This window comes from Strongylocentrotus purpuratus, unplaced genomic scaffold (assembly GCF_000002235.5).
Source record: "Strongylocentrotus purpuratus isolate Spur 01 unplaced genomic scaffold, Spur_5.0 spur5_scaffold_6, whole genome shotgun sequence".
NCBI classification, from domain to species: Eukaryota; Metazoa; Echinodermata; class Echinoidea; order Camarodonta; family Strongylocentrotidae; genus Strongylocentrotus; species Strongylocentrotus purpuratus.
Genome location: NW_022145612.1, coordinates 59,811,960 through 59,825,896, shown reverse-complemented (window position 1 = coordinate 59,825,896; position 13,937 = coordinate 59,811,960). Strand labels below are relative to the sequence as shown.

General features: G+C 36.7%; 1 protein-coding gene across 1 annotated transcript in view; it reads right to left on the bottom strand.

Annotated features, from left to right (window-relative positions):
- Positions 1 to 2,468: 2,468 nt before the first annotated feature.
- LOC584294 overlaps positions 2,469 to 13,937 on the bottom strand; it is a 29,478-nt gene continuing 18,009 nt past the window's right edge. Inside the window, exons 18-30 of the mRNA XM_030972522.1 lie at positions 13,226 to 13,378; positions 12,598 to 12,910; positions 11,773 to 12,031; positions 11,132 to 11,303; positions 10,414 to 10,633; positions 9,920 to 10,086; positions 9,378 to 9,521; positions 8,826 to 9,024; positions 7,270 to 7,296; positions 6,657 to 6,735; positions 4,465 to 4,514; positions 3,340 to 3,642; positions 2,469 to 2,774 (exon numbers count right to left, since the gene is read on the bottom strand). Coding sequence (XP_030828382.1) covers positions 2,674 to 2,774; positions 3,340 to 3,642; positions 4,465 to 4,514; positions 6,657 to 6,735; positions 7,270 to 7,296; positions 8,826 to 9,024; positions 9,378 to 9,521; positions 9,920 to 10,086; positions 10,414 to 10,633; positions 11,132 to 11,303; positions 11,773 to 12,031; positions 12,598 to 12,910; positions 13,226 to 13,378 — 2,187 coding nt within the window. The 3' untranslated portion in view covers positions 2,469 to 2,673. The remainder of the gene's footprint in view (positions 2,775 to 3,339; positions 3,643 to 4,464; positions 4,515 to 6,656; positions 6,736 to 7,269; positions 7,297 to 8,825; positions 9,025 to 9,377; positions 9,522 to 9,919; positions 10,087 to 10,413; positions 10,634 to 11,131; positions 11,304 to 11,772; positions 12,032 to 12,597; positions 12,911 to 13,225; positions 13,379 to 13,937) is intronic.

Here is a 13,937-nt window from a genome sequence, read left to right as displayed (position 1 = left end):
CTTTGTGCATAATATTCCATAAAATCATGTTTTCTTCGTTATTGATGACGTAATATATATTTGTTCCTTGCAGGGGGAGTATAGAAACATATTTGCAATTATTATATTTAGGGTGCATGTATGGTTTAAATTTTTCTTGAGGGAAAATGAAAAATTTAGATTTTTTTAGTACTGAGCAAATGGAAGTTGAGCTCGCATGATACGTCATAGAGTTGCCAATTTTTGTTTGATTGATCACAACTTCAAAAATCCTAACTTCCTTATTTTTAATCGGAATTTGCTCAAACTTTCACTGACTTGTTTCTCTAATTTTTCTACTCCTATTAAAACTAACTTAATTTCAGGGTGGACTTTCCCTTTAAGGTAAAGAGTGTTTGGATATCGTTCTTACCGTTTCGATTTGGTAATGACAAACTATAGTCGACGTGTTGGCATGTTAATGTTAAAGAGTAAAAAATGTGTGGATAGCATTGTTAAAGTCTCGATTTGGATATGTATGTCAATATTCTGTCTATTCCTAACTCTCTCCCTCGCTCCCTACCAATCTCTTTTAACCTCACTTTAATCTCTTCGTCTTCTCTCTCCCTCTTCCCTCCCTCCCCTTGTCTTTCCCTAATATTTGCCTTTCCCTATTGTTTTTGTATCACAGTGTCTCTCTATCCCATCTCTTTATCAATTTGCTTTAAAAAGTCTTGTTAAACTTTTCGCATACATTGTGCCACAATATAAATCATTATATTTAAGCTTTCACTCAATATTTGGAAATTATCAAACTGAAATATCCACCATATATTATCTGAATTCAATATATTTGTGATACACTCCAATAACGAATTACTATGTTTATATCCTTGAGTAGCATTTCTCCCTATCTTAAAATGGTATAATTATGCTGAAACCTATACCCCGAAAATGAAATTCACACTCTAAAATAAAACTCGTGATCTAATAAAGAGACGTTTGACAAACTGCTAATTTTTTAGGTTTTAATTGAGGATTTATTCCCTTCGTCGTATTCTAATTCATTTTATAACGTACGTATATTTACATAAGAAACAATGATAGGATAAAAATATACAATTTCAATCACATACTACGAAATATATCAGGCATTGCCAACCGTATAGTATCTTTCGAAAAAAATTGTGATGAAATATTTTTTTGTAAACGCTCTCTGAACAAGAATCTCAATAGCAGTATTGCTCACAGCTAAGAAATAAACTTATTGATATTTTACAGAGATTATTTCATGCTATAATAATATTTTGAACCATCAAAGTCTTTGGTGGTCACATAATGGGATATAAAGTAATATGAATACTAGGTTTTGTTTAAATATTTTGAACGAGAAATATCAAATTCAAAACAAGTATTTGTAAGAAAGTATTATCAAAGATAAATGGAAACAATGGGAGATGCAACATTTCTTCGCATGTCTATATACTGAGCTTTAGAAAAATAAGTTCCAAGATACAATTTATTGCTTAGTTGCTTTAATAAGCCTGAATTTTATTATAGGGATTACACTTCTTAATAAAGACATTTACAGCTGCCTGTATCAATTTTTTCGATATCGATTTTTTTTCCCATAGATTAATCCATGTCTACAATCTACAATCATTAATGACTGCTTTTACACAACATATACATTTATACAATTGGCACGTTATAGAAATATAATATTTATAAATCATCTGCATATTCAAGACAAATAAACATGAAATATTGTTTTTATAGGTACTTTCAATCTATTCAATTTTCAAGGGAAAATTACCGTTTTTGTATTAAAAAAAATGAAAACAATTAACGAAACATACAAGAATAATTTATAATTTATCTTATTTCGATATTATTTTCATATTTTGCTATTTCGACACTTATATTTGTTTTGGGTTCATTGATTTGCGATCAAACATAATCTCTCTTTTGGTTAAATAATAATTATGTCTGACAAATTAATTAGTCCGCAGAACTCAAAATTCATTTCTTAATAACAAGACACATCTTTTTTATTTTTGTTTCATTTGTAAGTACATGATACAAGTTCATTTTAAATTGAATTTCATTTGAATACAGAAACAAACATTTATTTGGCATTAGAGCCTCGGACTACCTAACCCTTAAGCTGCAGAAATTATTAGTATTATAATCAGGCTGTTTGAATTTCTACTTTCTAATTATGAACACTAGACCGTTAAATCTGAAGTTTTACCACAAGGATAGCTTTCCCAAAATAGCTTTCTTTTGGTTTAATTTTAACTGAATTTTATTTATGGCTTTTGTCACTTTGTATGGTAAACATGGTTATTGCCCCGACAGAAGTTCTTTTGCAATCGACCCTCTTAATTCCATTTTAATTTCTTTTCCTTTATTTTTTTTCATACATATCCTCTGGAAAAAAGGCGCTATATAAATCCAATTAGTATTATCAATATCACCGTTATTATTAAATTGTTAATTTCTATATATTTTTTATTTCTATATATTTTGGGTATTTATTTTGACATTTTGAAATGAATCAAGAAAGTTGATAATTATACAGACCGCCTTTTTATTTTGCTAGACATTTACATGAGCCCCCGGCATAAACTATTAAATTAAAATACCAGAGGCAAAAAAAATACTTTAAAAAAAACGCAATCACGGCGATTCGTGGTCGACGAGGGATTCGAATTACGGATAACCCCAATCACCTATCAACGTCCAGTTTGAAATCATTGTCGAGTTCATTCCATCGAAGAATATTTCACGGAGATAGAGACCAGATTTGGCACCTAGAAACATGAAAATAAGAACAACAAAACAGGTTAATATTTAATTTAATGCAATGAATTCTCGATCTAAGAAAATATATGACCCATATTTTGTAAAAGGAATTTAAAAAACATTATTGTTGTGAAAGCTAAATAGTTTAATTTGAGTGATGCTTTATGAAAAATATACAATTCTTCAGAAAAATAAAAAAGTTTGGTATATTTCAGACTGCCATGCCTCTCTCCGAAAATAGAAATTTCTATGGACTATAATAAAATTTAAAAAACACACCTAAGCTTACAAGCTACATGTTACTCTCGAAGAAAAAAGAAAAAAAAGAGCAATGCGTATTTTCATCTTTGTGCATCTTTTGTAATACAGAGGGGGGGGGGGGTAGTGGTACTGCAAGGGGTAGTGGTACTGCAAGGTTTTCTACCAAGTTACACGAATACATAACATTTGCAGAAAAAATAGAGCACGAATAAAAAGAAAGCTTACATTTTCAGACCTTGGTTCTCTCCAAATTAAGTAGAGAGAGAGAGAGAGAGAGAGAGAGAGAGAGAGAATGAAGGAGGGGTGGCTTACCAGCCCATTCCATGGATATGCTCGCTGTGGTCGTATTGCTCAGGGGCTCAGGCAACGTCATCATGCTATACTCCCAGTAATCATTATCGGGTTCGTCGGCGATGTCATCCCACGGTATCTGCATCGTCTCGACGATCCGCCCGGGTTCACCCAGGAGATCGAAATAGTAGTCTGAATTGGTGCTGTAGAAGTTGTCACCGAGATCGGTGCTGATGACGATGGCCTCTTCGTTCTGAGAGAGTCCGAAGAGCTCGCTTGTTTCGTTGTGGATGCCCAGCACGTTGGCGGCGTTGTTATCGATCGCTATCGTTGGATTGAAGAAAAAATAACATTATGAGCAAACCCATAAGTAGACCTAAACTCAAATATGAAGACATACTGAAACTTTTCGTCTATAGTACGTATCTGAGTAAGACGCAAGACTTGAAAGAAAGCCGAAAGAAAACAATATTAACAGGAAAAAGTATTGAATAGTTTTAATTCTATAAGTAAATAGTAGCCTATTCTGCAATCAAAAAAGTTTAAAAAGCACTAAAATAAATCTTTTTGGCTGACTTGACGTTATACTAAAGCTTTAATTTGGGAAAATCTCTATATTTTGAGGTGTAACTTAATAGGTTTTGATATCAATAAATATTAATCAGAATTCAATCAATGCAGTATATGAATCATAACCCCCCCCCCCCCGCCAAAAAAAAAAAAATAATAAAAATCATCTGTTCATTTGAGTACAAGTACTTTTAGACGATGTCGAAATTTTTTTTTAACGTTTATTAACATTGTTTTAATTACCGGGATGAATAAAAGGTTGTATAAAAGGAAAGATGTATCCACATTCTAGCTTCTCTCGCTCTACATATCTCTCACAATCACTGCTCCCAATTTCAAATCAAGGCCATGCAGTCCATTTTAAACTGATCATGCTTTGTGTGATCATTGTACATGTAATTAAAATCGAGATGAATTTGATTTCAAACATCGAATCAAACAATACGTTTCTAATGACAACACATCAAGACAATTTGAGAGGGATAAAACCGGCGAAAATATTCTGCAACTGAGGTGGAATGAAAGTAGAAGGCGCGCAATAATATTGTTATTTGATATTGAGATTTCGTCCTTTACCTTCCCAAGTCGTACCGTTGTCCTTTGAATATGAACATCGTGTAGGGCCGCTGTAATAAAAGCACATACGTATCAATTAATCACTATTATAAAACACTCTACATCTCCCGACTCACTGGCGTATCCAGGGGAGGGGCATGGGGGCATCGTGGGTATGTGCTCCTCGATATATGTCTATACATTAGTTAAATACACGTGAAGTATAAAATAGAAAAATTCCTTTTTGTGTCACCCGGCAACAAGTTTAAGCCCCCAAAGCACGTTTAAAAAATGTGTTCCCCTTGTAAAAGAGCATTTTTGGGTTAGTGACCACCCATAATGTGATAACATTTATAATTTTTTGTTGTTTGTTCGTATTTGGAGTCAACTACAAGACACCCTTTCCCTACAAAAAAAATCCTTCTCATTTTACATGTTACAGACTTTTCCGCTTGTGCCCCCTACCCCCCCCCCCCCACCGTCAGATAACATGGAGCCGCCCGGTATTGAGACCATTCACTATGCTCTTTCGATTGCAACCAAGTACATACGTATCAATTATTAACTCATCGTGCCCAACTGTATCTCTTTCTATCGCTCTTGTAACTAATTTATTCATAATGTTCTCTGATTGGCTGTTTCGAACAATAAGTAGACTACCCTGGGCTTCTAGTGACGTCAGTTGGTCAGATTTCATTTCGTTTGATTATAATGTTCTATTTCTGTCTATGCACAACCCCACGCGATGCACATTGTTATCAATTACCTTACATTTCTATCATGGGTTGTCCTTTCTTGTAATACAACAATGTTTGTATTCATTAAATAAAGCCAGTCGTAAATTACGAAAAATGGACACTAATGCAAAGAAATCGCTTTTAACGTCCAACAATGGATGTTTATTATTTAAAAAACCTAGCAATTGTCACATTTACAGCTAAGTGTGATTCGTGCGATTTCCAGAATATATAAACGTAAATACATGTAGACTGCAGTTGTAAATATGGTGTTGTATACAATGTGAAACAGAAATTTAAGATTAAATATTACAGATACATACCTCAAAAGACAAAAAAAGAACCTTAATTCAAATTGCAAAGTGTAAAATTAATCACAGTATTAATATGACTCATTTATGTATTATCAACAAACAAAATGCCCTCATAGTTGATCATATCAACAACAAAAATCACACAAAATGATAACAATTCTTAAATCATGCTGCACCATTGCTTTTAACATCAACAGAGCTGCGCCAACCGAGAGCTGAATATCTCACTAGATGGGTCTAGGCTGAACTTCGTCTCAACACCAAAGTACCTAGGTGTCACTCTTGACCGAAGCCTCACCTTCCACGAGCATGCCAAAGCCACAGCCCAAAAGACCCAAGCCAGAGTGTCTCTCCTAAAGAAGCTTGCAGGGACCGGATGGGGAGCTAATTTCACCACCCTTCGCACCTCCACTCTAGCTCTTGCCTTCTCCACTGCCGAGTATGCTGCACCTGCATGGAGCCACAGCACCCATGTACACAAGGTTGATGTTGTCCTCAATGACGCTATGAGACTAATCAGCGGAACACTCACTGCAACACCAGTCAGCAACCTGCCAATATTATCTGGCATACCACCAGCTCAGCTCAGACGAGATGCGCAGTATGCTAAGCTTGCCCAAAAGCATGACAGAGATAAATGCCTTGTTCCTGCCCCCTCTGCCTTTGAAGGACAGCGTCTCCCTAGAAGACACTTTGCAACACAGGCTGCTGAGCTGCGGCCTGAGAACCCCCCCTCCACCTTAGCCACTTGGATAACAAAACGCTGGTCAGACCAGTGGAATTCGTCCACTACCAACCTGAAGGAGTTCATCCCAAAGCCCTGTGCAAAACCAAGTGGCAGCGACCTCCCAAGAAAAGCCTGGGTCAACCTAAACCGTGTCAGAACTGGAGTTGGCCGCACACAATATTTCCTACATAAAATTGGAGCTGAATCATCACCAAACTGCGCCTGTGGAGAGATCCAAACTATGGATCATGTCATTGATGATTGTCCGATCTACAAATCCCCCCACGGCGCTTCCGGACTTCGTGAGCTCGATGATGAGACGATCTGTTGGCTCAATAAGGATCTGCCTATCTAGATGATGTACTCCCTGATATTCTTTGCACGAACGAACGAACGAACGATACAATCTTTAAACCAAATTCTATTCATACTTACTCGATATATTCTAGAATACAGACGTAGACTGTCCCTGTTATCGGATCGACTAGGAATCCGCGTTCATAGTAACCTAGTTCTGATTAAAAGAAAAAAATGCGCGTAAACCTTAAATTATCATTTATCATAGTTTATTAGATTGTTTACATTCTAATTTCGCAAATTAATCTTATGTACCTAGCTTTGCGATCAACGAGTATGATTATATACTGTACAGAGACTACTTACGTGAAAATTATTTCTTATAAAATGTCATGTAATTGCATCTAGCTAAATTATTTCACTTATACTTGTACTTTATAACAATGTTGACGTACATGTACCTTGCAGACTAAACGTTGAAACAAATAGTATCGAATGATATTTCAAATCAATTCAAATTTAATCAACCAATTCACGATTTATGCGCTAATCGTCCAACACCCTAAATGTGTACTGACTCTGCATTCATTTTAGTGAGTTGAAACGGCTTTTTCATCTTTTCTCTAATAATTATATACTTCATCAATTTTGTGAGCGAAGTATACGATGACCCTTACGTTTTCAATGATTTTCGGAATATCATTATGGTACACTCGCTACAGTTTGCAAAAGGAAAAGCCAAATATATTACCTCTTTTATGCTCCATATGGCAGACATCTGAAATTTAAAAAAAATACATGGAATGGAGCTCGTCAGTATCAGATAATGAAAAGATATGATAGTGATCTTTATTTAGTTATGTAATGTTTTTAAATCTTATTTGAATATTGAATCAAACCGTAAAACGGGATGACAAAGTAAGAACGTATCGTTGAATATGAGTTAAAATTAGAAAGGCATCTTTGATAAGTGTTTTTTTTTTAAATCAAGAATGGAGCAGACCCAACTCACTTTGATTCATATATAATGAAAGAAATAAGAAATGTCTGCATCTTATAATCGAGAATAATCAAATAAAAAATACTTTTCAATAGTTTGTTCCTGATTTTGATACCTGACTTTGTTCCCCTTTATCCTGTTTTATAGAACATATTTCTTGTTTCGTTATAAAAATGTTAAGAGATTGGCACTTATCATTGGTTTAGAAAGAAAATTAAATCACCACCCCGTCACCAGTCTTGATGTCGTTTTATTAAAACAAATTCTTGGAATGTTGAGAAAGTCACCAATTCCCCCAAAACTCGGTATAAAAAAGACACCCTCCTACCAACAAAAAGCACAACAAGAATTTACTGTCAATCCCCATAAAATCACGTCTCAGTATTGAACCAAAATTGAGAAAATTATAGAGAGAAAGCCAGAGAACTGGAACGAAATAATAATATTATACCGAGAAAAAGAGAGACATGTAAGAGGCAGCAACAATGAAAATATATGAAATATGTGTTATCTGAAATGAATGGAAATCCGTCAAAGGAAAATAGAAAGTTTCCACTAGAAGAGTTGTAAAATCATCTTCGAACTTTTGTGATCCGCTTTCTATGTGGAGTAATCTCTCAATATTGGACCACATTATGATCACTGAGCCGTACCTCTTTTTCAACCGAAATTGTTAGTATTAATGGTTTATCATCTTTGATATCCCAACACCAAAGAAAATGTATTATCCAAGCGAAATAGAAATCGTTGATGGAATTTAATTATGATATTTCTAACCATCAGTCCCTTCGGATAATAAGAAGGTACGATGGATTAAATATTGGCTGTTATGATCAAAGGAATGTTAAAGTTTTAATGAAATTCACGTAGTGATTGAATACATGATCAATGTTTATCGTTGATGTAAATTAGTTTTTGTTTTCAAGGCAATACAAGGCACTCATTTAAATACAATGTTTGAGAACCATTCCCTAATTGTAAACTTCTCTCTTGTTTCAGAATATGAAACCACATGAAAAAAAATAATAATGACCGATGGGGGCGTGACTGGGCTGCACATCATGAATGGAAAAGTTCTGGAGATAACATATTGGGGGAAACAACGTCATTTTTAGTGACATGAAAGTTCCCAACAACTCGACTTACGACGATAATCGGTAATGCGAAGTAGGAGACTCGGGTCTCACATTCCCTCTAGCGGTACTTCATGATAGCCTACATGTAAATTGATATTTGAAGGATGGGTGTGGAAGATTGGGGAGGGGTAGGAGGGGGGAGGTGACAAAGTGAGGTGGTGAAACGCTTACCTGTTCCACTACTACTTAGTTCCCGGAGACACCCAAAGAGTTCAAACCGCAAGATCGGGTAATTGGTATCATCCTTGTGTGTTTGAGGCCGAATTCGGATAAACCGAGCGTTAAACGGATTGGCAAAGAGGTGGATCACTGACGGATCGTCCGTCACATTCACTTCCGGGACAAAAGTGTCGTAATCGTTTTGAAATGTCTGCAAACAATGATATAAAGGGATGCTTAGATTAGATATATTCGTTTTTCAAAACGAAGGAAGAGCTGTTGTAAGAAGTACACCCATATACGTCATAGTGATAAACACATTAACGATATTATTGTTATTATCATAATTCTGCACTAATTTCTTTTATCATTATCATCATCATCATCATCGTCACCATCGCTAATGTCATCCAACATCATCGTTGACACCACCACCAAAGCTATCATCATCATCATTATCATCATCATCATCATCATCATCATCATCGTCGTCGTCGTCATCATCATCATTGCCATCATCATCATCATAAACTCGTCCTGGTCATCATCCCAGTGTTCACTTACCATAACGGAGCCATCCTCCTCATAGTTGAACCAGACGAGGTCTTGCTCGCTGTAGCTGATTTGGAATGAATCAACATAGTGTGTTCCGTTGGGTCCCTGCTGCATTTGTATACCACTGAATCGCATCAATGAGGAATATTTGACCTTAGAAAGAAAGTTCAAAGAAGATATCAATTTATGCTTACGAAATGTCCTTATCCATGAACTTCTTGTTCTTTTCCCCTTCTCTTCTTCTCTTTCCACTTTTATCATCAAATTTCTATTAGCGTCTACCTAATCCTTATCTTCTTCTTCTTCTTCTTTTTCTTCGTCGTCGTCGTCGTCTTCCTTCCTTTCTTCCTTTTTTTCTTCTTCTCTTCTGTTCCTCATTAATATTTGATGTCCTTATGATATCTCCATGCTACGATTTATCAATAAGCTTTCCTCTGTAATATACATAAAGAAGATACTTTTTCTCCATTTCTTTTTCTTCTGCTTCATTCTTCCTCTCGTGCTGGGATAACAAGAATACTAAAGTTGAGATACCGTGAGGATTCACTAACCTGCAGATAATCGTTGCCAAGGTAGGGAAGAGTGTATCGAGAGCCGGGTGCCCAACCTGTCTGTGAATTCATCGTCGCTGTATGGGGAGCGTGAGAATCGTTGAGCGTTGAGCTCGCCGTAAATTGGCAATCCCTATTCATGGCGTAAGCCAAACGTTCTGCGCAAGCTATTGAAAGAAAATGAACATCATATAGAAAAAGTTTAAATACACAAAAAGGATAACGTTTTTCAACTTCAAAGTCCATACTAGCTTAGCTTTGGGAAGCCTTGCAAGAGAATCACCAGATCTTCTATATGAAAGGTGACGAAAGCAAAGTACCAATAATTCTATTAATTGATTTTCTTTTCTCCTGACGTGGAATTCCAAATAAAAACGCCTCGTCTACAACGGGTAAAAGAAAATCATTATTCCTCACGATTAGAAATCAGTATGACATTTAAAGGCTTTAATTGTCTTAGAGCTTAAAGCAACAAGTCCTTCAGCGCCTCATACCTTCAATTGTAAATGTGAGATCAAGGAGCTCAAGATCGGTACTGAACACGTCACCAAGGATGACGTTATCATCATCATCGAGTCCACCGGTCTTGTAGTAGATGACCTCGAGCGGCACTGTGGTGTTGATAACGTCCAGTTCAATCGGCATGTAGCGGTCCTCATCGATGGTGACGTTGAACCACATGGTGAAGATGTCAGTGAAATACATCTCGGCGAACTGGAAAAAGAAATTAAAAATGGCAATTGTGTAGTTTTACGAGGTAAAAAGTTTATGGAGGATATTAATGAGTAGAAAATTCAATTTAATCTAATTCGAAATGACTTCCTTATCCTTTCCATACATTTACTTCCGACATTCTGAGAAATGGCGAGTGTCCAAGAAAGCATATTCTCCGCCATTCTGTGTAATATAATTCTATGCTCAATCTTTGGTCGGTGTGGTGTGAGTGTCGTTGGTGTTGCCGGGGTATCAGCTATTCAACTCAATAATGACCAATTAGCTTCACAAGATATTATTTGATGTATTTACATTGTTTCACACGGCCCTAATGGAAATCAGTCTTGTAACTGTTTGGGCTTTTTTCACCGTATATAAATCAAGATATCAATTTAATTCAATTCATAACTGAACGTGGTTTAAACCTCCGAGGTTTGCAGATTTAAAGATTGAAAGCTACGACGGTCCCATGTGTCATAGAGCTCTTTTGTTACTTACGTGAAATTTGATCCCCTCATCGCTGGTTTCGGTACAGAGCGATGGTCCTTCGATCTCGATCAAGGGGTCGACGCCGATGTAATGAGGCGTCATCATGTTGATCATGACAGCATGTGCGTGCGATGACGACCTCTCGTTGTGTTTCAACGAGATACTGCCATAGACGACGTCACTGTGAAATGCATGAATAGAGAACAAATGTCAAATATGTGAGACTGTCTATAGGTAATCCAGGGTGTCGTGAAATGACGGCACCGGTCTTAATATCTGGATGGATGACATGCAAATCATTGAAGTCGTAGCATCTTCTTTGGCCATCCCCTTCCCCCCCCTTCATCCCTTTTCACTCTTTTCCCTTTTCTGATTCGTCAATTAGTAGAGGGGGGAAATGTCTAGATCGCAATATCATTATTTTACCTCCTAAGTATTTTGTCTGATTTAAAAAAATTATGTTTATGACAATGGATACACTTTTAATGTTTTCCTTGAGGATATTATTTTGCTATTCATATAATTTGAAGTTATTGGATTTAACCAATGACTGTAGAATGTAGAATTTTCTGCTTTTATTAACATTTGGTAAAGGGTTACATACTAAAGAATTCATACAAGTGCGAACACTTTGGTGAGTGATGACATACCCTTGGTGAACGTCTCTGATGTCATAGTCTTCGATGGTCATGTTGATGTCCATGATTGGAAGATCACCGGGCATCATGAGCGCTTCTATCGTTTCAGTGAAGACCTCCTCCCTGTCCAGACTATATAGGAAGGTGATGGTGAAATCGAGCAGGGTTTCATTGACCAGCTGGTAGTGGTCAGCCAGCTGGATCTCGAAGGAGACAATGATATCATCGTCACCGAGTTCGGAGGGTAGGTACTGGTATTTGTGCGACGTACCTGGTTAAAGGACAAGGAGAGAAACGTTTCTAGATGAGATAATATGCATGATAATTATAAATCTCCTGGATTATTTTGTAATACTCACTCTGCACTGCGCCACTTGCTCCACGATCAAAAGGCCCTAACTTGAACCCTTGACCAGAACCAACACCAACCTAACCCTAATGTTAATCCTACTGACCTAAAACCAAATCTAAACCTAGCTTTATATCCATGAGGGAATAAAGCTACGGTGCTAAGACTTTCATCGTAATCGGCCTCCTTACCATCAGATAGCTCTCTTCACAATAATTGATGCAATTATAACTTTTTTCTTTTAAATGATAATTTATTAGATTAAATGAGATCTTGGTAGTTATTTTAAACCAATTTCAATTGCAGATCCATAGGTAGTGGGACCCGATAAGAAGATTTTCATTGAATGCTTGAGCACCTTATCATGGAAGCTCGCCTAACACAGGAGTAATCAGCATTCAGAGCTTGTATCCTCAGGAAATGGTGCTTTATACTTCCAATATATTTTTTAAACAAAAAGTAATAAAGTATTACAAAATATATCCTACCGTGATTTGATATGACGCCGAAGTCAATGAGCGCGGTGTCGTTCTGAGACGAACCCAACGACGACACTGTGGTCGGGATGAACTCTTCATCCCACAGCTGGAAGCAGCCGAAATTCTTGCCAACGCTTTCGAGCTGGATGTCGGTGATAGTGAGGAAGGCTTCGTCGCCAGCGATGGGCAGAGAGAGGTTGATGGCCAAGGGGGTGGTTGTAACGATGGTAGAAATGTTGAGATAGTAGCGGGCCTTCTCGCCGATGGTAAGGCTAAGGTTGCCACGGGGTCGCTTCACGTGGAACGTCGGCTTAGTGAAGGTCTGACAAATAGAAGTAGTTGACGAATCATTATTGTACATGTAGGTAATTAATGCAATAAGATCGAAACATTTAAAGTAATATCATCGGCTATCGTTATTGGTTAATCACTCTATCTATTTCTAATTTTGTTGACTATTTAATCATATACGTCCGTGGCCGGCCAGAAGCGATGGCAATAAGCGGGGGCTGCATAAATAGAGAAACTGGGTCGATAACATTCGGGTACGAGACGTCGTACTTCTTTTGGTGCCGGTACCAGAGTATAGCAAAATGAGTAGGCTTCCGTGTACAAATAACTAAAGAACATTCCTTACCTCAGGATACAAGGGATCTTCTGTAGCATTGAATCCTGACTGGAGAATGATCTCATTGAAGCCGTTGATTTTGACCGCTCCGCCCAACCAGAATTCATCACCTTCCACAATCGAATCGTTGAGCTCGAGACGAGTCAGGAGTTGGACTCGAACCTAGGATGAATCAAAAGAGAAAGTGTTGATGAATTATTATGAAACTGATCATGAAATTATGGATTCATAAGTATAATTTTAAGTACATGTAAGATGTATAGAAGTAAGCGATTTACATAGTTACCCCGGTCATCAGATTCAGATTTTCCAGCACACAATTTAATGTATAGCATGCACTTTTTTAATTCTCTGTTATCAGGAATTATATTATGGTATGTTACGTCTCAAAATCGATTTTGTCTAAACTCACGAAAGAATGAGAAAATGCAAAGGGTGCTTATAGCGTTTAAAGCGTTATAATGCTATTCTCCTCATAAGATTGGGACTCAAATTGAATTTTATACGACACTACGACAGCCGTGAACCATCTTGTTTATGTAGAGATTATTAAAACGCCCAGTATAACTACGAACATTTATTATAAAATGTCAGCACCCCATAGGGTTGTAGCTATTTTGGATCTAAGAAGACATTGTATATTAAGTTCAATGCAAGTATATAAGTTTATTGTAAAAAGTTTGTTGAAATCGCATAGTAATTGAGAACAAAAAATCATCAT